The following is a 20,437-nucleotide window of genomic DNA, read 5'->3' as shown; positions in this document are numbered from 1 at the left end:
CTGAGTCGGCAGAACTGGCACTTCCCCGGCTTGTCCTGGTACCCTACCGTTGCCCCGGCAATCGTACCGTTGCCCTGACACCCTACCGTTGCCCGGGGAACCGTATCGTTGCCACACCCTACCGTTGCCCCGGCAATCGTACGTTGCCCTGGCACCCTACCGCTGCCCCGGCACCCTTACCGCAGCAGTTCCTTGCACACGTAAAGCACTCTAATTTTGTGATTTCTGAATCAAGCCCTGGTGTAAATCAGTCCTGCGGCCAGGGCTCTTCCTGTAGGGCTGGTGGTGGTCTTCTGTACCTTTGATGGAGGCTGAGTGTTGCAGGTTCAGGTGGGCGCAGCCCGAGGTTGGCCGAGGAGCTGGCTGGCCGTCTCTCCCTCTCCCGAGGGGTTTTCTTTGCAGTGCCCCAGGCTCAGCGGCCCTGCCGATCCCGCCCCAGCTGGGCCTGGTGACTGGTGGAGGCAGAGGCCGCCCGCGCCAGGCTCTTGTGTTGTGAGCTGAGCGTTAGAATGCCCAGTGCGCGTGGCTGAGCTCCGGGTACATCCTTACGCCTGGGATGGCAACTGGGTCTCGGCGGCAAGAAGGCTGCACGGGTGGAGGCCACCTTCCGCCTAGGACAGGGCACCCAGCCGGGAGGGCGGCCAGGAGAGCCCGCGGGACCAGACGCGCAAAGCCTAGGCAGTGGGGCTGTCGCTGGCAAATACGGAGGATGAGCAGCTCTTCTCTGAAACGCCCGCGTCAGGACTGTTTGGGGTTCTTTAGGATTTTGGAATGTCTGTATACATAGGAGTTGGGGATGGGGTCCAGACCCAAACACAAATTCTTCCGTGTGTGTGGCACTGGAGACGGAGCCCAGGGTCTGCCCCGTGCTAAGCAAGAACTCTACAGAGCCACACCCTCAGCCCACAGAACTCCTGTGTACACCTGTATACACAGACTAGCGACCGTACGGTATTTGAAGTGATTCTGTCATCTGGCTGACCTGTCCGAGGCCGATGGCACTCACGAAGTTCTAGGTTTACAGCGTGTGGGTTTGAGCAGGGACGCCCAGCCTGCCAGGAGGGATGGGAGGCCACGCACAGGCCAAGAAAAACCACCTTTCACTTACAGCCGAAGCGCTCTGAAGCACTCAAGGCCTTATTGTGGTACATTTTAACACAGTAATAAACTTAATGGCTTTATTGATTTTATATCTGAAATTTATTTTGGTTTCTGTTCACTGACAAAACTACATTGACATGACATTCATGGAAACTCAACAAAACATTACGTGCTGAGAAATATTTACCATTAGATCACAATAAGCTTTAAAAATAATGTAATTAGTGACAAAATGCTGAAAATAAAAACATTGCTAAACATTGGCAATCTAGGAGCGGAGACACAATTTCAGCAACAGTCAATCACTTAACGGGATCCTACTGGTGCAGACTATCAGGCCTAGGGGCTGGCTGGGCTGGCAGAATGTACGCAGCTCGGGCCCACACCTGTTACAGAGGGGCTTCTCAGGTGGAGTGTGTAGGGAATCCTCGCCCGATCGGGACCTAGCTGTGTTGAGTCCCTCAGCTCTGGAAGCGATGCACGCACAGTTCAATTAAATCTGTCTCTTGCACCTTTCACGCTCAAGCAGGGCAATACCGAACTAAGGTCCCGGAGGGTTTTCAGGAAACAGCCTGGCGGCGTTGGGGCTGGGCACAGGCACCTTCGTGTCCAACGGTTGAGGACGTGTAGAGCGCCCCGCCTTCATCACACACCGTGTTCAGGACGAGAAGTGCGCACTAGGTCACGGATTGGGGAGGTCTAGCGTTCTTTCTCCAGAGCCCTCGTGGGAGTTGGCGTGGTGGCGCACGCCTGCAGGCCCAGTCCTTGGGACAGGATTGCAGGCACGAGGCCGGCCTCAGTGCTGAGCCAGACTGTTTTAAAATTTAAAAAGGCTGGAGGTGTAGCTCAGAGGTAGAACACCCCTGGATTCTGTTCTCAGCGCCCCAAACAAAAGCATCCTGGGAAAAACACGAGTATAGACAGCTGTTTCTCAGGTCAGAGTCGCCTCAGCCTTCTAGATGGGCTGGCTCCCGACTCCTCGGTCCAGAAGAGGACCCGATCTACGCAGCAACCCTCGGCAAGAGCAGGAGTCCCTGCGTTAACACCGTGACTCCAGCCAAACCTTTCCAACAGCAAACTGCCCTTCTACACAAGCCGGGCAGGAGAGGAGCCCAGGTGTCCCCCGTGGGGTGCCTCTCGTCAGTCCCGAGTTCCTCAGCCGCTCATGGCATCCAAACAACCGCTAAGAAACTCTGCCTCAGAGAGTCCACCTTCCAAGAGCCATCTGAAAACTTTTCCTTTGGTGAGAGCTTTTTCTTCAGTGCAATTTCTAAAGTGAAGCAGACTCTACGGTACCTTCTGCACCAAGGCCGAGCTATGTGGACGCCAGGCAACAGCAAGCGAGTACTTGCCGCCCACTTGCTGGTTCCTGGAGCCCACCTTTCTTCCTGCCGAGGTCACAGCCACCAGCTGCAAGAAAGAGCTGCGTGAGCGGCCATTAAGCCACTCGCAGACAGCCTAGAGGCCATCCCTGAGGAAGGCGACTGCTGGCCCCATCGTGCTGACCTTCCAGTCGGCTGAGGGCCCCTCACTGGGGTGGGACAATTGGGTTGCCCCAGCCCCCAAGTACTGGGCCGAGGAGCCCGGCTGCCATGCCCAGCCAGCAATTCTGGTGAAGGGCAACGTACCCTTGAGAAAAACGACTGAACAAGTGTGCAAGTCACAGGGAACGGAGGCAAGGTGATGGAGCCAACACCTGGGCAGAAGAGGAGCAGGGTGCAGGGGAATGGACCAAAGGGGAGGCGCCAGCATGCAGGGGCACCGGCGGAGGCCAGGATCGGGGACCCAGCCTCAGAGGATGCTGGGAGGCTCCTCAGCTGGAAGGAAGTGATCTTTGTACAGCAGCAGAGAATGATTCCAAGAGAAGCGCTCGCTCCTCGCCTCAACAAACACGCTCCCTGCGAAGAGGGAGGCCTCACGTGCGAGCCGGGGCTGCAAGACGACCTGCCTACCGGGACGTCTCTTCTCCCACAACAGCCAGGAATCCACCGTTTCCCTCCCCTCCCCTGACACGCCGAGTCTCGTGACAGGGTGGCCTGGCTGGAACAGACCGAAATTGAGCATCAAACAGCCTGATCACACTGCCGTTACCCAGGAAACACAGCACGCCTGCCTCTTAAACCCGCGTGACTCCTGACTGGCGGTGGGAAGGGAATATTCACTAATTACCCCTGACAACTGGACGGGAGAGCCGCCTAGAGGAAGGTGCGGGGCAGAGTACGGCGGGTCTCTGTTTTGTCTATTGGTGGCAACAGAGGCAAAATGGGATGGAGGAAAGTTTCAAAAAACCCTCTGAAGAAAGTGCAGACCCAAACCCTCCTCCACATTTCCTTGCACAGAACATGGATTTGCCTTTTTTTTTTTTTATTTCCTACCAAGATTGTGGGAAAGCCACGGTTTCAGCAATCCTAACCTATTTATAAAACGTGATGGCCGCAGTGGCTTTACTTCCAGAAAAGCCACACTTGGCTTTAATCTCAGTACAACCGAGCAGAAGCCGATTCGCTCGGCCTCGAGTGGTGTTAGAAACGTGGAAAGCGGGTGCTGGGTGGTCAGACTTGCAGGAATAGCGCTCCTTGACCCATGGCTCTGGTCGGCCGTCAGCGCTCAATCGCTCCGGCCCACTGGCTTGTCACGCCTTCTACATCTTTTCTTGGGCACATTCCCCAAAGAGGCCTTAGTAGAAAAGCACCGCTACTCAGTTTCCTCCTGGTTCTGCAGATGACCAGTGCAGTAGGCAAAGCCATGGTCAAGGGCCGGCTTTACTGCAGCTGCAGCCAGGGGAGGAGGGCCGGCCGCGGCCTGCCCAGCTGGGCGCTCCCCTGGCCACAGCTGGGCGCCCGCGTGCTCCTGCTGCTCACATCAGGAGGGAAGGACGGATGGAACAGACAGCAGATAAAGGGGACACAGACTAAACGCCAACAAAGGGCAGGCGACCGCCCTGCCAGCCCTCGCCACCACCCCGGAGTGCCTCTCCAGCCACAGCAGTCGCTCGTCATTTCTCTGGATTCAGAAACAAATCAGCAGGGAGGACAAAGTCCTTGCAGGAAAATGAAATCAGAGCTGAAACGAGAGCAACACAGTCCATTAGCAGAGTCCATCTTTTCCCAGAGGAAGAGAGTCTATCTTAAGATTTTGGAGAAAAAAGGTCTGATGGAACTGCGGTGGGGGTGGGTGGGTGTCAGCATTAACACAAACTGCCAACCGGGCATGGTGGCGCATGCTTGCAACTTAGCCCCCAACAACGTGGTGAGACCCTGTTTTAAAATAAAAGATGCAAAATGCCTCTGGATTCAATCCTCAGTACCACACACACACACACACACACACACACACACACACAAAGAAAAAAAAAATCAAACGGTTCTACCACCATACAAATAACGACGAGGAAAAGCAGAGCGCAGTCAGGCATGGTGGTGCACGCCTCTGATTCAAGTACTTGGAGGCTGAGGCCAAATGTGCAGGTTTGAGGCCAGCCTCAGCAAATAAGACGCTGTTTCAAAACAAAGTAAGAAAAAAGGACAAGTAGTACAACACTCCTAGGTTCAATTCCCAGTACGAAATAAATAAGCACATAGCTGTGGATGGTGGCAAACCATACAGGACTTGGGAGGCTGAGACAGGACGAGGAAGGGTTCAAGGCCAGACTCAGCAACTTAGTGAGAACCTGTTTCCAAATTAAAAAAAAAAAATAGGGCTGGGGTATAAGTGGGAGGTAGAATGACCCTAGGTTTAATCTCTGGTAACACACACACACACACACACGAATTTACAGGAATCCCAGCTACTGCTTTCTATGTTTATGTTTCTGTACTATTTCTTTTCTTTTCTCTCTCTTTTTTTTTTTTTAGTACTGGGGGCTGAATCCAGGGGCTTTCTACCTCCCAGATATATATACTCCCAGCCCTTTTTATTTTCTATTTTGAGACAGGGCCTCACTCGGTTGCTGAGATGAGCCTCACACCTGTGATCCTCCTGTCTCAGCCTCCTAATAACTAGGGTTAAGGGTATGCACCGCCAGGCCCAGCTCTCGTATGCCCATCAGAAGTTCGTGAAGGGAGCTAGGAGGTCGCCCTCTGGTCCTGATGTTAACACTCATTTGGAGTTTCTGGGCAGTTTCTTCATCAGTCGAGGGGGAGCCACTGTAGAGTCCTGAAAGGTCTCATTTGTAGACCGTGCACAGTACGTGGACGTGCCTACTTTGCAGTCTGAAAAGGGTGGCGGCAGCACCTCCAGATTGAGCCGCCCCTGCCACGCCCAACGCGGACGCACTGACCGCCAGGCCCACCGGGCCGCACAGCCCTCCCCGGGCCCGGCGCCCCCTTTCTTACCTTCAGGTTCAAGCGCTGGTAGTCGCTGGCTTTCGGCCGGCGGGTCACTTTGGATCTTTTCCCTTCCAGGGCAAAAGCAATAATCTGGGGAAAGGAGAGAGGAAACGATGAGCATGCGCTCTGCCCGGTGTGCGCCAGCCCCTCAGTCGGAGGCGCGTCCTGGAGCACCCGCCTAAGGACCCCGACTGCACAGACGGCGGTGTGCCAGAGCCCACTGCTTGTCCTGCAACTTGTGAGGTACTCGGGCTGAGCCTACGGACGCTCTGCCACTGAGCTGCACCCCCAGCTCATTTATTTATTTTCATTTACTTACTTATTTTTGTGGGTGTGGGGATGAAACCCAGGGGCTTTCAAACTCTGAGCTACACCCGCTGCCTATTTTGTATTCTTTAGTTTGAAACAGGGTCTCACTGAGTCGCAGAGGGCCTAAGTAGCTGAGGCTGTCCACGAACCGCGATCCTCCTGTCTCAGCCTCCCGGATGCTGGGATTACAAGCGTGCGCCACCACGCCCAGCCTTAACTTTTTAAAATCATAATTACAGTAGGGCATGGTGACACATGCCTGTAATCCTAGTACTTGGGAGACTGAGAGAAGGATCACAGGTTTGAGGCCAGCTTCAACAAGACCGTTTCAAATAAAAAGTAAAAAGGGGCTAGAGGTATAGCTTAGAGGTAGAATGCCCTAGGTTCAATTGTTATAACAGTATGAGAACAAATCATAGAGTATTCTGTTTCACAAACATCATCTTTTACCCTATACTTTGCTTTATCAACAACTATATGCTTTTTTGCGGGGGAGGAAGGGGCTGACTGGGAGTTAACCCAGGAACATTGTAGCTCCGAACTAATTCTCAGCCTTTTTTATTTTTTAATTTTTTGTGGTACTGGGGATGGAACCCAGGGGCATTCTACCTCCGAGCTACATCCTCAGCCCTATTTTTTAATTTTGAAACCGGGTCTCACTGAGTTGCAAAGGGCCTCACTAAGTAGCTGAAGCTGTCCACGAACCGCGATCCTCCTTGAATCAGCCTCCTGAATGCTGGGATTACAAGCGTGCGCCACCACGCCCGGCTAGCCTTTTTTATTTTACTTTGAGGCAAAGTCTTGATAATTTGCCCAGTCTGCCTCCAGTTTGCAGTCCTCTGGCCTCAGCTTCCTGAGTGGCTGGGACGGGAGGCTGCATCGCCACACCCAGCTCATCTTCTCAGCCATAAGCCTGACCATCATCATCAATCACGAACAGAACGCTCCCATTTTAATCAGGTTTCTGAAATTCTCAATTCTTCAAACTCAGTATAAGATGCAATCATTTTGTCATGAAGGTGGTTACGAAGAAATACGAGAGCCGGGCGTGGTGACGCACGCTTGCAATCCCGGCATCCCAGAGGCTGAGACGGCAGGGTCGCGGTTCGGGGACAGCCTCGGCGAGGCCCTGCGCAACTCAGTAAGACCCTCTTTCAAAATAAATAATAAAATATAATAGGGCTGGGGGTGGAGGTCGGAGGTAAAATGCCCCTGGGTTCCATTCCCAGTGCCCAAGCTGCACATAAACGTATTGCATATACTCCTGTGCGCGCAGGTGGGGGTCACAGTGATAGAACCCAGGGGCATCTACCTCCGAGCTACACCTCCTGCCCTATTTTTATTCTTTATTTTGAAACAGGGTCTCACTGAGTTGCAAAGGGCCTCACTCAGTAGCTGAGGCTGGCTCTGAACCGCGATCCTCCTGTCTCAGCCACCCAAATGCTGGGATTAGAAGCGTGCGCCACCATGTCCGTCTCTCTTCAGGGCTGTCCTAAACCTCCAGTGCTTACAGGAGAGATGGACACCTGCCCACGTACTAAGCTTCCGGGATAGAGGAAACTCTACTCCCTCCAAGTAACACCTGACTGCCGAGAACGGTGGTACACACCTGTAATCCCATTACTAGGGAGGCTGAAATGGGAGGATTCAGGCTTAAGGTCAGCCTCTGCAATTTAGCAGACCCTTAACAAGTTAGTGAGACCTTGTTTCAAAATAAAAGTCCACTTTGTTTTTATTTTAAGAGTACTGCCCTACTCTGGTTATAAGTTAAAAAAAAAAAAAAAGAAAAAAGAAAAAGGGAAAAAAAGGTGATGTAGTTCAGAGGTAGAATGCTTCTGGGTTCAATCCCCAGTACTCAAACACAACAAAAACAAAGCTGGGCGTGGTGGGGCACGCTTGTCTTCCCAGAGCTTGGGAGGCTGAGACAGGAGGATCGATCGCACAGGTTCGAAGCCAGCCGCAGCTGCTTGAGTGAGGATTTCAGCAGCTTAATGAGACCCTGTTTCCAAATAAAATATAAAATAGGTCTGGGAGTGTAGCCCGGCGGGTTAGAAAGCCTCTGGGTTCCATCTCCAGCACCACAAAAACAAAACACAACAAAAAACCAATAAGCAAAGCCTGACTTACCTTCCGCTTGTTGTGATAGGCGATATACAGGACCGCGACAAGAATGGCCGCGGTGACTAAATACGCAAAGAAGTGGCTGCTCTCCGCACTGGCGCCTCCAGGGCTGTCTTTATAGAGGTCATCCTTCTTGCTCAAGGGATCGGAGAGCGCCCCCTCGCGGTTCTCACTGGAGGCGGGGCCCAGCGCCTTTTCTGTCTCTTCCTTGGGGGACAAGTCTTCAGGCCCCGCATCGCCTTCCTCAGCATCCTTGAGCTGCACATCTTCAGTGGTCTCTGAAGACTCGTCATCTCCTTCCTGCTGGAAAGAGGAGAGGTCAGAGTTCACTGTCAGTCGCTCCTGGGGCTCTTTTCCTGTCTTGAGAGTCTCCTTGGTATCAGTGGGGCTGGAGTCTCCTTTAGTGGACTCCTGCCTCGATTCCGACTTGCTGGAGTCTTCTGCGGGCTCCTTCACGGGTTTCGACTTGCTGGAGTCTTCTTCTGTGGGCTCCCTCGCCGGTTCCGACTTGCTGGAGTCTTCTGTGGGTTCCTTCGCCGGTTTTGACTGGCTGGAGTCTTCTGTGGGCGCCCTGGCCGGTTCCGACTTGCCGGAGTCCCCTTCTGTAGGCTTATTCTCTGGTTCCGAATTGCTGGAGTCTCTTGTGGGCTCCCTCGCCGGTTCCGACTTGCTGGAGTCGTCTTCTGCGGGCGCCCTGGCCGGTTCCGACTTGCTGGAGTCCCCTTTTGTAGGATTATTCTCTGGCGCCGAGTTGCCGGAGTCCCCTTCTTCGGTGGGCTCTTTCTCCGACTCCGACTTGCTGGAGTCCGCAGCCGTCGGGGCCCCTGGCCCGGAAGCCGCGGCGCCGGCGTCTCCTTTGGCGGGCTGCTGCCGGGTGGGCGACGTGCTGGACGGCGGCTGAGGATCGGGCGGCCCCGGGGGCTGCTGCTCGGGAGGGCTGGGGCTCCTTTCCCCAGGAGGCACAGCTGCGGCCGGGCGGTCGGCGGAGGACGGCAGCGGGAGTCCTGGAACAGAAAAGCCGGTGAGCCCTGGAGAGGGTGGGCCGGGCCGGGGGACTCAGTCCCACCAGGGCAGCGGCCCGGGCGGCGACTGGCAGAGGACGGGTGGGGAGCCTGGGGGCGACCGGGGCGGGCAGGGGTCTTACCCTCCGCCAGGACGACCAGCAGCAGCAACGTAACCGGGAGCCGCATCCTGCTCGGGGCGCCCTTCCGTCTTCTGCTGCTCTCGCGAGAGCGGCGCGCGGGACCACTAGTCGCTAGCCCCGCCCCTTCCGGCGCGCCGGCCACGCCCCTCCAGGGACCCGGAAGTCTCTCTAGGTGGCGGAAGGCCCCACTAAGTAGCTGAGGCTGCCCGCGGGCAGCAGGCGGGTTCCCGGTGGGATTACCAGCGCGCGCCACCGTGCCTGGCTCGGATTTTGTTTTTCTTAGCTCTGACCTCCTGGGAGTCCCATTCTCTCGCTGCCTCCCTAGTCAATACCTAAGTCCGGAATAGTCTTATCCTTCGGGGACAGTCATTATTAACGGTTTAGTGTATTTTCTGCCTTGCAGACTGTGTGTGTGCGGTTACTGGGGATTGAACCCAGGGGCAAATGACAACTCCAGCCCTTTTTATCTTGAAACAGGGTCTTTTAAGTTGCTGCGGACGTCTCTGAATGGCTGAGGCTGGCCTTGAACTGTGATTCTCTTTTCTCAGCTTCCCAAGTACTGGCAGCAAACTTTTAAGTGTTCTTTTTTTTTTTTTTTAAGTTGGTAATGCATTTTATTTATTTTTGCAGTACTGGGGCTTGAACTCAATGGTGCCTTACCACTGAGCTATATCCTCAGCCTTTTTAAAAACCGTTTATTTAATTAACTATTTATTGTAGTAAAGGAAATTGAACCCAGGGGCATTCTGCCTCTGAGTCACACCTCCAGCCCTATGTTCATTCTTTATTGAAACCGGGTCTTACTAAATTGTGAAGAGCCTCATTAAGTAGCTGAGTCTGGCTCTGAACCTGTGACGTCTGATGACAGGGGTATGCCACCATGGCCGGCTCTTTACTGTTTTTGAGATAGGTACCTGTATATTGCCCAGGCTGACTAAATTTGCAGTCTGCTTGCTTTAGATTCCCCAGTCTCTGGGATTATAAGCATGCATCACTATGCCCAACAATTGGGTAATACATTTTTAACGAATGGAAACTCAGAATAGATCTGGGCTGGATAGTGTGTGCCTGTAATCCCAGTCTTTGGAAGGCTGAGGCAGGAGGATCTCAGGTTCGCAGGCAGCTTCAGCAAGTAGTGTGTCTCTCAACAACCTAGTGAGACCCTATTTTGAAAATTAAAATAGGCCTGGAGGTGTAGCTCAGAAGTAGTGTGCCTGAGTTCAATCCCCAGTACCACAAAAAATAAAAAGAAAGAAAAGAAAATAGGGCCGGGCGTGGTGGTGCACGTTTGTAATCCCAGCATCTGGGAGTCTGAGACCAGAGGATCCTGGTTTGAGGCCAGCCTCAGCTACTTAGGCCTTTTACAACTCAGTGAGACTCTGTTTCAAAATAAAGAATAAAAAATAGGGCTGGGGGTATAGTTTGAAGGTAGAATGCCCCTGGGTTCCATCCTCAGTACCACACACACAGAATAGGGGCTGGGGGTGTTGCTTGGAGGTAAACTGACCCAGGGTTCAATCCATGGACTAGATGGATGGATGAATGAATACATAAATAAGGGCTGGAAGTGTAGCTCAGCTGCAGAATGGCCCTGCATTCAATCCCTCATACAAAAACAAAACCAACCCCTTTCTGTCTGGCTGCAGCCATCAGGTAAGCCAAGATGGGCAGGTCCAAGTACATCCAGGAGCTGTGGAGGAGGAAGCAGCTGGCTGTGACGCGTTCTCCATTGCTGGCAGCATCGCCAGCTCCCCACAGGGCTCCCTGCCCCACCCCGCTGAATAGAGCAGGGGAAACTGGGATCCGAGGCCAAGCAAGGTTGTCCTATACAGGATTTGCACCAGGGCAGCGCAAACGCCCAGGTCCTAGGGGTGCAGCCTGTGGCAAGCCTGTCCCTCATGGTGTTAAGCAGGTAAAGTTGGCGAGAAGCCTTCGGTCTGTGGCCGAAGAGAAAGCCAGACGCCACGGTGGGGCTCTGCGAGTCCTGAATTCTTACTGGCTTGGTGAAGATTCCACATACAGGTTCTTTGGGGTTCTCCTCATTGATCCATTCCGTAAAGCTTTCAGAAGAAATCCTGACACCCAGCGGATCACTAAGCCAGTCCACAGCAGAGGGAGACGTGCGGGCGGACATCTGGGGGCTGCAACGTGTTCGAGATCCCGCATTTCTGCTTTGGCTAAAGGAAGTGAATTGGTAAATGAATGCGTTTCCCTAAAGGAAAATTCTGCCTGCCTTAAGAAAATTCTGCCTGCAAGAGTCCTGGCCTTCGAAAGGGCTGAATTCTGAATTCCACCACACTGTTGGTGTTTCCCACCCCGCAGCCTGGAGGAGACAAATATACACTCCAGCCCCACCATTACTGCTAATAGAAGTAATGTTTGTAAAATTCATAATAAAAAATTTAGGTCCCCCCCAAAAATTAAAAAAACCCAAGCTGGGCGTGGTGGCACACGCTTACAATCCCAGTATTTGGGAGGCTGAGACAGGAGGATCGCAGTTCACAGACAGACTTAGCTACCTAGTGTGGCCTTTGCAACTCAGTGAGACCCTGTTTCAAAATAAAAAATAGGGCTGGGGGTGTAGCTCGGAGGTAGAATGCCCTGGGTTCCATCCCCAGTACTGCAAAACAAAAGGAGAAAAAAGGAAAAAAAACAAAAAAACTCTCACACCTCTGCACACAAATTCATTCCTGAAGAAAATAAAGAGTCAAGGGGAATTGGGGAATCTTCTACCAAAGTATTTCAGAGCTGGGGGTGTAGCTCAGTGGTACAACACCTGCCTAACATGTATGAGATCCGAGATCCGGCATTCCTGTTTTGGCTAAAGAAAGTGAACTGGTAAATGAATGTGTTTCTCTAAAGGAAAATTCTGCCTGCCTTAAACAAATGTTTGACTAAAATTTCAGGATGTTGGCTTAGTGGGTGTGTGTGTGGGTGGGGGAGGGTGATGGTAAATTGCTAAGCCTGGCCTGGTGTGCATGTTATGAGGCAGGAAAGGAAGGAGGTTCAGATCACCCAGAGCTTAGGGGCAATGGTCAGGGTTTGTACTTTATCTTAACCATAAGGAGAAACAGTTACAAAGATTTAAGTAGGGGCCAGATCTAATCAGAGAAGCCAGGCATAGTGGCACCTGCTTGTCATCCCAGTACTCGGGAGGGAGGCTAAGACAGGAGGCTCGCAGATTTGTGGCCAGCCTCAGCAACTCATTGAGACCATGTTTCAAAAGCAAAAACAAATTAGGTGCCATTAAACTTGGGGTGCCTGACGCCACCAGGCCTCTTTTCTACCAGCTCCCTGTCTTCATCCTTTTCCAAAGCCCCCAACTTAATCCCTTGCTCCCTTTTCAGCACTGGGGATCCTCCTGTCCGCCTCCCAAGTCCCGGGATGACACCCCCGCGCCAACACACGCAGCGGGGCGTGTTTTATATTTGCCTCCAGTAGGTGGTTCACAAACATACCACACGGGGCGCGGCAGAAGAGGGCACTGATTCAACAAATGGGTCAAAGTAGCACGCAGACAAGGTCTTGCAACTGCAATTTTATTATCTTTTGTGAAAATAAACTAGGAGTTTAAAATTGCTCCAAAAACCATACAAACAAAATGAAATACAGAGACAAGCAGGTGAGGTGACGGGCGGGGAAGGGCCGAGGGCCTTCGGACTTTGGCAGATTGTGCTAGCAGAGGTCCCCGGCGGGAGCCGGGTGGCGGTGCCCTAAGGTGGAGACGTCACCCCGCGGTGTTGGCGGCATGGCGGGGGCACAGAGGTCCTTGCTGAGAAGGGGCAGGCACCTCGAGTCCCTTTGTTTTTTAAGTATTTATTTTTGGTTCTGGGAATTAACCCAGGGGCATCTCACCAAGCGACATCGCCAACCCTTTATAAATTTTGAAACAGGGGCTCACTAAGTTGCTGAGGCTGGCCTCAAACTTGCGTTCCTCCTGTCACTGCCTCCCAGGTTACAGGCTTCCAGGATTGTGCTCGGAGCCGGGCTTTGGGTCTCTTTAAATGCAGGGGTGGGGGGACCTGTTTCCTCTGGGGAAGTTGTAGGCTGGTTAATTTGGGGGTGCTGGGGACTGAACCCAGGGCTTCTCGGAGGGAGAGAGGATACTGGTGGAAAGGAATGAGGCCGAGATGTCTTTGCCCGGTTAGGGCCTGACACAGGGCCAAGAGGGGAGCGTAGTGTGTTGATGATGACAGTTGTGGTCCAGGGAGTTAATGAGATGTCCAGGAAGGGGTCCGGATGGAGAGGTACCGATGGCCGCCGGGCCGGGGCCGACAGAGCGCCGACAGAGCGCGACAGGCAGGCCGGCGGGGCGGGTGGGGAGAGCGCGGGGCGGGTGGGGAGAGAGGTAGCGAGAGGTGCTTCTGCCCAGGGCTGTCCACAAGGCTCACCAGGGAGCTTCTTATGCCTTCAGTTCTCTTCCTGGGTAAAGATTATTTTTTTGTTGCTGTTGTTTTACTTTATTGCATTTTATTTTGTGTGTGTGTGTGTGTTTATAAAAAAGCCAGAAAGAACTGCTACTTGGTTATACACCTACAAAATGTAAAGCGCTGTGGTTGCCAGTCACTTTACAGAACAGTCCAGAGTGGTCAAATATTGACCAATAAAGTTCTCTTTCTTCTGATCGTTTCCGCTGCCCGGTCACGCGGGGCGGCTTAGTGGGCAGGCTTGGTGACCAGGGCAAGAGGCTGGGCCTGCAGCACGGGGATGGCCTGGTGGGCCTGGAGCGTGGCCGGGAAGGAGGCCGGGGCGGCCAGCAGCGCGGCGGGCACCGAGCCCAGCGGGAGGGGCCGCGACAGCAAGGGCGGCCCGCCGCCCATCGGGCCGGAGGAGCTGGCCGCGGCCTTGGCGGACAGGAAGGCGGCCGAGTGCAGGGCCAGCTGGGCCCGGGCCTCGGGCTTGGTGGTGAGGGACAGGGGCTGGGCCTGCTCTGAGTGCGTGGCCGCGGGGGCCGCCGGCGAGGCCAGGGCGGCGGACGGCGTGGCGGGGGAGTCCAGCATGCTGCCGTGGGAGGAGGCGGGGCTGTCACAGGGCTTCTCAGGGGGCAGGTACTGGACACACGGCTTCTTACTCTTGGAGGCCAGAGCACCTGGGAGGAAAACCAGAGTGAGCCCTGGAGGGCAGAGGCAGAGGAGAGGCCCTGGCCGCACCCACGTCCACAGGTGCATGTTCCGCGGCCGTCGGCCAACCAATAGTGGATGGGAAGTATTCAGGAAAAAAAACGCATCTGATGTGGGTGGTGCACATCTGTGATCTTCTACTGGGGAGGCTGAAACAGGAGGACCAGAGGCTTCAGGCCAGTCTCCCTCCCTCTCTTCCTTTGGGGGGGGGGTACTAGGGATGGAACCCAGGGGCATTCTACCTCCAAACTACACCCCCAGCCGTATTTTTTATTCTTTATTTTGAAACAGGGTCTCACTGAGTTGCAAAGGGCCTCGCTAAGTAGCTGAGACTGGCCTCAAACCTGTAATCCTCCTGTCTGAGCCCCCCAAGTACTGGGATTACGAGTGTGCACCACCATGCCCGGCTTCCTCCTTTCTTTTTTGTGGTACTAGGGGTCAAACTCAAGGGCATTCTACCTCTGAGCTACATTCTCAAACTTATTTTATTTTTATTTTAAAATAGGGTCTCACTAGGTAAATGAGAGTCTTACTACTTGCTGAAGCTGTCCTTGAACCTGCGATCCTCCTGTCTCAGCCTCCCTGTACTGCGATTACAGGTGTGCGCCACCACGCCCAGCAAGACTGTTTCCACAATAAAAAGTGCTGAGGGAGCCGGGCGTGGTGTGCACGCTTGTCATCCCCGCGCTTGGGAGGCTGAGACAGGAGGATCGCGCAGGTTCGAAGCCAGCCTCAGCTACTTAGTGAGGATCTCAGCAACTTGGTGAGACCCTTTTTCCAAATAAAATATAAAATAGGTCTGGGAGTATAGTATAGCCCGGAGGTAGAAAACCCCTGGGTTCTACCCCCAGTACCCCCCCCCCACAAAAAACAAGCGGTGAGGGTATAGATCAGAGGTAGAAAGTATTCAGATTCAATCCCTAGCATCAAGAAAAAAAAAAAAAAGAAAAAGAAAAAGAAAGCCGGGCGTGTTGGCTCACGTTGTGATCTCAGGTGAGACAGGAGGATTTTAATTTGTGGACAGCCTCAGCTACTCAGTGAGACCCTGTTTCAAAATAATAAATAGGGCTGGTGGTGTAGAATAATAAAAAAAAAATAGGGCTGGGGGTGAAGAACAGAGGTAGAATGCCCCTGGGTTCCATCCCCAGTAGCATAGGGGAAGAAAAAAAAAAAGAACAACAAAAAATTTTTTTTCCAGCAAGGCCTGCCTAGGTTGCGGAGAGGATCATGTAGGTTTGAAGTCAGCCTCAGCTACTTAGTGAGACCCTGTCTTCAAATAAAATGTGAAATAGGTTCAGGGGTGTAGTCTGGAGGTCATGACAGAGACCCAAGCATCCAAGAGGCTGTCAGGAGGCAGAGGCTCTGCCAACAGCAGCCGGCAGGGGCCAGTGTTGAGCAGGAGCCCCGATGGGCACCATGGCCCTGGGGTAGGGCACACAGGGGAGGGCGGGGGGCAGGACGACTCACCCTCTGCTTCCTGCACCTGCGACGGTGTCTGGGAGAGCTGCTTCTCCCTCTTCCTCTTCTTCTTCTTCCCCTGAAAAACAAGACGGCAGCAGAAGGTGAGCAGGGGTGGGGACCTCAGGTTAGGGTGCAGATGGGTGGGCCTCATTGAGTAGCTGAGGCTGTCCGCGAACCTGGATCCTCCTGGATGCTGGCATTACAAGCGTGTGCCACCACGCCCGGCCCATCGGTTATTTTTGAAACAGTGTTTTGCTAAAAAGCCAAGGTTGGCCTCAGCCCTGCGATTCTCCTCAGAATGGGAATTCCAGGTTCTTCCCCCCCCTCTGGCTCCGTTGGAGGCCGAGCCTGGGTCTGCGCGTCCGACTGAGGACTCACGTAGTTGTCGCGGGCCGACCAGGTGGGGTAGAGCTGATTGTGAAGCTGCCGCTCCTTCCGGGCCAGCTCATAGTACTTGGCCTGTTCCTCCCTAGACAGGTTGTGCCACTGCAGGAGAGAGACAGGGCCAGAGACAGGGCGGTCAGCCCCGGGGAGGCCGGCGGAGGAGGCCCGGCGCGGTGGACGGCCTCACCTTTCTCCCCAGGATCTGGTTAATGGCTGCGCTTTCTTTGAGGGTGCACTCGGCCACGACCTTGGCCCGCATCTCCTTCATGTACAGCATGAAGGCGTTCAGCGGCTTCTTAACGTGGGGCTTCTTCTCTTCCTCCTTTTTCATGGCGACCGGGGGTTTCCTGGGGAGGTGGATGGTTGACTGTCAGCAGGAGCCGACCCTGCCCATCGCAGAGGCTGACGGCCCACTGCCTCGGGAGCGCCCAGAACAGCAGCCGGGGTGCTAGTCAGGCCACCTGGTGTCTTCCTCCTGGACCAGGTCCGTCCTTCCTTCCCTTACTTACTTTTTGTGGTACTGGTGATGAAACCCAGGACACTGTACCTTCGAGTTACACCCCCAGCCCTATTTTTTTTTTTTTTTTTGGTGGTACTGGGGTTCCTGGAAACCCTTCTACCTCCAGGCTACACTCCCAGACCTATTTTATATTTTTATTTGGAAACAGGGTTTCTTAAACCAGCTCGGCTGGCTTCAAACCCGTGCAATCCTCCTGTCTCCGCCTCCCAAGCGTGGGGATTACAAGCGTGAGCCACCACGCCCAGACTCCTAGCCCTATTTTTAGGTCATTTGTATTTTTTCTGAAACAGGGTCTCACTGAGTTGCGAAGGGCCTCGCTAAGTAGCTGAGGCTGTCCGCAAACTGTGATCCTCCAGTCTAAGCCTCCCGAATGCTGGGATTACAAGCATGCGTCACCATTCCCGGTTGGACCATGTTCTTTGAAAATACACCTGGCTAAGCAGGGGAGGCTGAGACAGGAGGATGATCGCACAGGTTCAAAGCCAGCCTCAGCTTCTTAGTGAGGCTCTCAGCAACTTAGTGAAACCCTATTTCCAAATAAAATATAAAATATAAAATAGTTCTAAGAGTGTAGCCTGGAGGTAGAAAGCCCCTGGGTTCCATCCCCAGTACCACAAAAGAAAATATACCTGCTAATTCCCTGCTAAAGGAGCAGAGGGTGGGCTGAGCTGGGCCCCCTAACACCTGGCTTGTACGGGCAGGTGAAGGACAGGTGGGGCCTCTGAGCAGAGACCTGGGCTCTGCTGGCATGGAAGTGCTGGCATGGGCCCCTGCCCCTCTTGGCTCCACCACCCCTGCCGGAGTCCGTGAGTACCTTGCCCTCTGCTGATTCCACTTTTTTTTTTTGGGTGCCGGGGATTGAGCCCCAGGTGTTCTACCTTTGAGTTATACCCATAGTCCTTTTGACTTTTTGCTTTTGAAACAGTGTCACTAAGTTGCTGAGGCTGGCCATGAACCTGCGATCCTCCTGTTTCAGCCTCTCAGGCGCTGGGAGGCCAGGTGCACGCCCAACACGCCCCGCTTGGCTTTGCCTTTAACTGGGTGTCACAGAGGGGCAAAAAGGGGAGCTATCAGTGGAAGCGGGCTCTCTCTCAGCCTCTAACACCTGTCTGTAGAACCTGGCTAGAGCCGGGCATGGTGGCGCACGCTTGTAATCCCAGCAGTTGGGAGGCTGAGGCCGGAGGATCGCAGTTCGGGGCCAGCCTCGGCTACTTAGTGAGTAGCCCTCTGCAACTCAGTGAGACCTTGTTTGAAATAAAGAATAAAAAATAGGGTTGGGAGTGCAGCTTAGAGGTAAAATGCCTCTAGGTTCCATCCCCAGTACCGAAACAAAAATCTTCCTAGATGAGAAAAAAGCTGGTGGGGAAACTTCTAAACTGAAGTTCAGCCCACAGGAAGTTGAAGGGACCGTCCCCACGGGGGGGGGGGGGGGGGGGAACAGGTCTGAGGGAGGCCCTGGGCTGCTGGCTAGAAGACACCCAGAGAGTACAGATGCCAATGGCGCTCGGCGCCAGGCCGGGCCCCACCGCAACCCAGGCCGCTTCTACTTACGCGCTCGCTGAGGGGCTCGGGCGGCGGGGCGCAGGCTCCTGCTTCACGATCGGGGAGACAATGGCCGGGTGGGGGATCCCTGAGGTGGGCAGGCCAGGGTGGGCGGGAGCCACCATGTGAGGGGAAAACCGACTGGAGACCAGGCTGTGTGGGGAACACAATCAGACATCACAGAGGGGGGCTTCCGAGGGTGGCCCCCCAGCTCCCGGCCCGGAGCCCGGGGCCGGCAGTGCCTCGCGAGGGAGAGTCGGGAGCGAAGGCTCCTGGAATTCACCTTCCCCTACCAGACACAGGGCCCCCAGCTTTGGTGCCGGACGCATGTAAATAGAAATGGTAGCAGGTAAAAAGGGCCTGGGGCGGCGCACACGGGAGGAAAGGGGGCTGGACGAAGGCCTCACTGCCCATCAGTGGGACCGACACTGAGATAGACACCCCCCTCTACCACCTCAGGACAAGGTGCTCCCCGTTAAGTGTCTGGCTTCAGTTTTACAGACTCAGAAAGGCCTCCGGGCTGCGGAGCCCACAGTGGCAGGAGGAAAAGAAGACCCCAGAGATCTTTATCCCACCAGGGGACAGAGCACCGGGCAGGGCTGCGCGTTATCAAAGGGACCGGGAGGAGACAAGTCACGAATTATCTGTGTTCTGGTCACCTGCAGACAGACACTCTCAGCCCGGGACTCACCTGGACATGGAGGCGTTCATGGCGAGGGTGGGGTAAGGGTGCCCGAAGCCGGCAGGAGGAAGGGCGTACATGGGCTGTCCTTGCCTGTGGAGTCAGGGCCAAGGGAGTCCGGTCAGGCATTGGCTAAGTCCAGCCAGGGGGAGGGGGTTCAGGGAAAGCATGGGGCCGGGGCGGGCCGGGAGTGCAAGCCAGGAGGGGAGAGAGGCTTTGGTCTGCTTACTGTGGGAGGAGCCAGCCCAGGGGGTGGGGGATTTGTCCGACGGCTCCAGGGGACAGCGGGTAGTATGGCGACAGCTCTGATGGGTGAGGGGGCCGGGGAATTCCTGCTTCCAAAAGAGACATGTTAGCAGGGTGGGGCGGAGCACGCTTGTGATCCCAGCATCCGGGAGGCTGAGACAGGAGGGTCGCGGTTCGTGGACAGCTTCAGCTACTTAGTGAGGCCCTCGGCAACTCAGTGAGACCCTGTTTCAAAGTAAAGAATAAAAACCCTGGATTGCCTTTTCCTGGAGGGACTAAAGACTGAACCCAGAAGCATTGGATCTCTGGGCCACAGCCCAGTCCTCTTTTATTCTTAAACAGAATCTGTTATTTTGAAACAGAATCACACATGTGCTGGTCTCCAATCTGCAATCCTCTTGCCTGGGCCTCCAAAGTACTGGGACTACAGGCATGTGCCACTGTATTCGGTTTGGGCACAGGCTTTGGGTTAGGTAGGGAGTCACAGCAGGTGGAACAGACTATGACAGAGGACTGTCACGTTCCCGGCGAAGCCAGGCCCTGTCAATTCCCAGGATCACTTCCTGCACTTCTCAGAATAAACTGGGAGGTTCTAAGGAATGGCCAAAGTACTGAGACTTTTTTTTTTTGGTGCTGTGGATTGAACTCAGGTGTTCACTCTACCTCCAGGTTACACCCCATCTCTATTTTATTTTATTTTCTTATTGGAAACAGAGCTCGCTAAGTTGCTGAGAGCCTCACTAAGCCGGTGAGGCTGGTTTCGGACCTGCGATCTTCCCTGAGTCTCCCAAGTACTGGGATCACAGGTGTACAGCACCATGGACAGCTTTGAGACTCTTGCTGCGTGCTGGAGGCATGTGCCGAACCTGGCTGGTGTCATCCGGGGTGCTGTTCCCCCGGGGTGCCTGCCCGCAGCCCACTCACCTGTCTTTGGGTCCACCTCGGGGGAGAGGTGTGGGGGCGGCGAGCCGGCGAAGTGCTCACTGCCGTAAGTGATGAGGGGCGTCAACGGGTGCATGTGGTGCGGGTGTTGGACGACAGGCACTTTATTTGACTGAAAAAGAGAAGAAACAGCGGGGCGTGGTGGTGCACGCTTGTCATCCCAGCATTCGGGACGCTGAGACGGGAGGGTCGCGGTTCGCGGACAGCCTCAGCTACTTAGTGAGGCCCTCGGCAACTCAGTGAGACCCGGTTTCAAAATAAAGAATAAAAAATGGGGCAGGGGGTGGAGCTCGGAGGTCGAATGGAGATGGGGTTCCATCTCCAGAACCGCAAAACAAACAACAATAATAACAACAACAAAAAAAAACCCCAACAACACAAAAACAAAGAAGAAGCACGCCAGAGCTGGCAAGAAGTAAGGCAGGGAGATCAACTGCTAGTGCCCCAGCAGAGCGTGCCGGGCTCCTTCCAAGCACACCCCGTGCGGTCCTCAAAAATCAGCCCCGCGGAAGGGAGCAACAGCTCTGCCATTCCCTC

General features: G+C 54.3%; 1 protein-coding gene across 2 annotated transcripts in view; it reads right to left on the bottom strand.

Moving 5' to 3' along the window:
- Positions 1–13,658: 13,658 nt before the first annotated feature.
- The window catches only part of TCF7L1 (transcription factor 7 like 1), a gene marked incomplete at both ends in the record, with an annotated part of 123,895 nt that continues 117,116 nt past the window's right edge, over positions 13,659–20,437 (bottom strand). Inside the window, 8 exons of one of the 2 annotated variants that reach the window (XM_080711737.1) lie at positions 13,659–14,092; positions 15,591–15,660; positions 15,963–16,070; positions 16,156–16,315; positions 18,040–18,183; positions 18,722–18,805; positions 18,942–19,044; positions 19,883–20,075. In XM_080711737.1, coding sequence (XP_080567863.1) covers positions 13,659–14,092; positions 15,591–15,660; positions 15,963–16,070; positions 16,156–16,315; positions 18,040–18,183; positions 18,722–18,805; positions 18,942–19,044; positions 19,883–20,075 — 1,296 coding nt within the window. The remainder of the gene's footprint in view (positions 14,093–15,590; positions 15,661–15,962; positions 16,071–16,155; positions 16,316–18,039; positions 18,184–18,721; positions 18,806–18,941; positions 19,045–19,882; positions 20,076–20,437) is intronic. The other variant, XM_080711738.1, reaches the window with a different exon arrangement.

Source organism: Muscardinus avellanarius, assembly GCF_963383645.1.
Source record: "Muscardinus avellanarius genome assembly, chromosome: 15".
Taxonomy (NCBI): Eukaryota; Metazoa; Chordata; class Mammalia; order Rodentia; family Gliridae; genus Muscardinus; species Muscardinus avellanarius.
The sequence above is the reverse complement of the archived record's forward strand: the minus strand, read 5'-3'. Positions and strand labels throughout refer to the sequence as shown.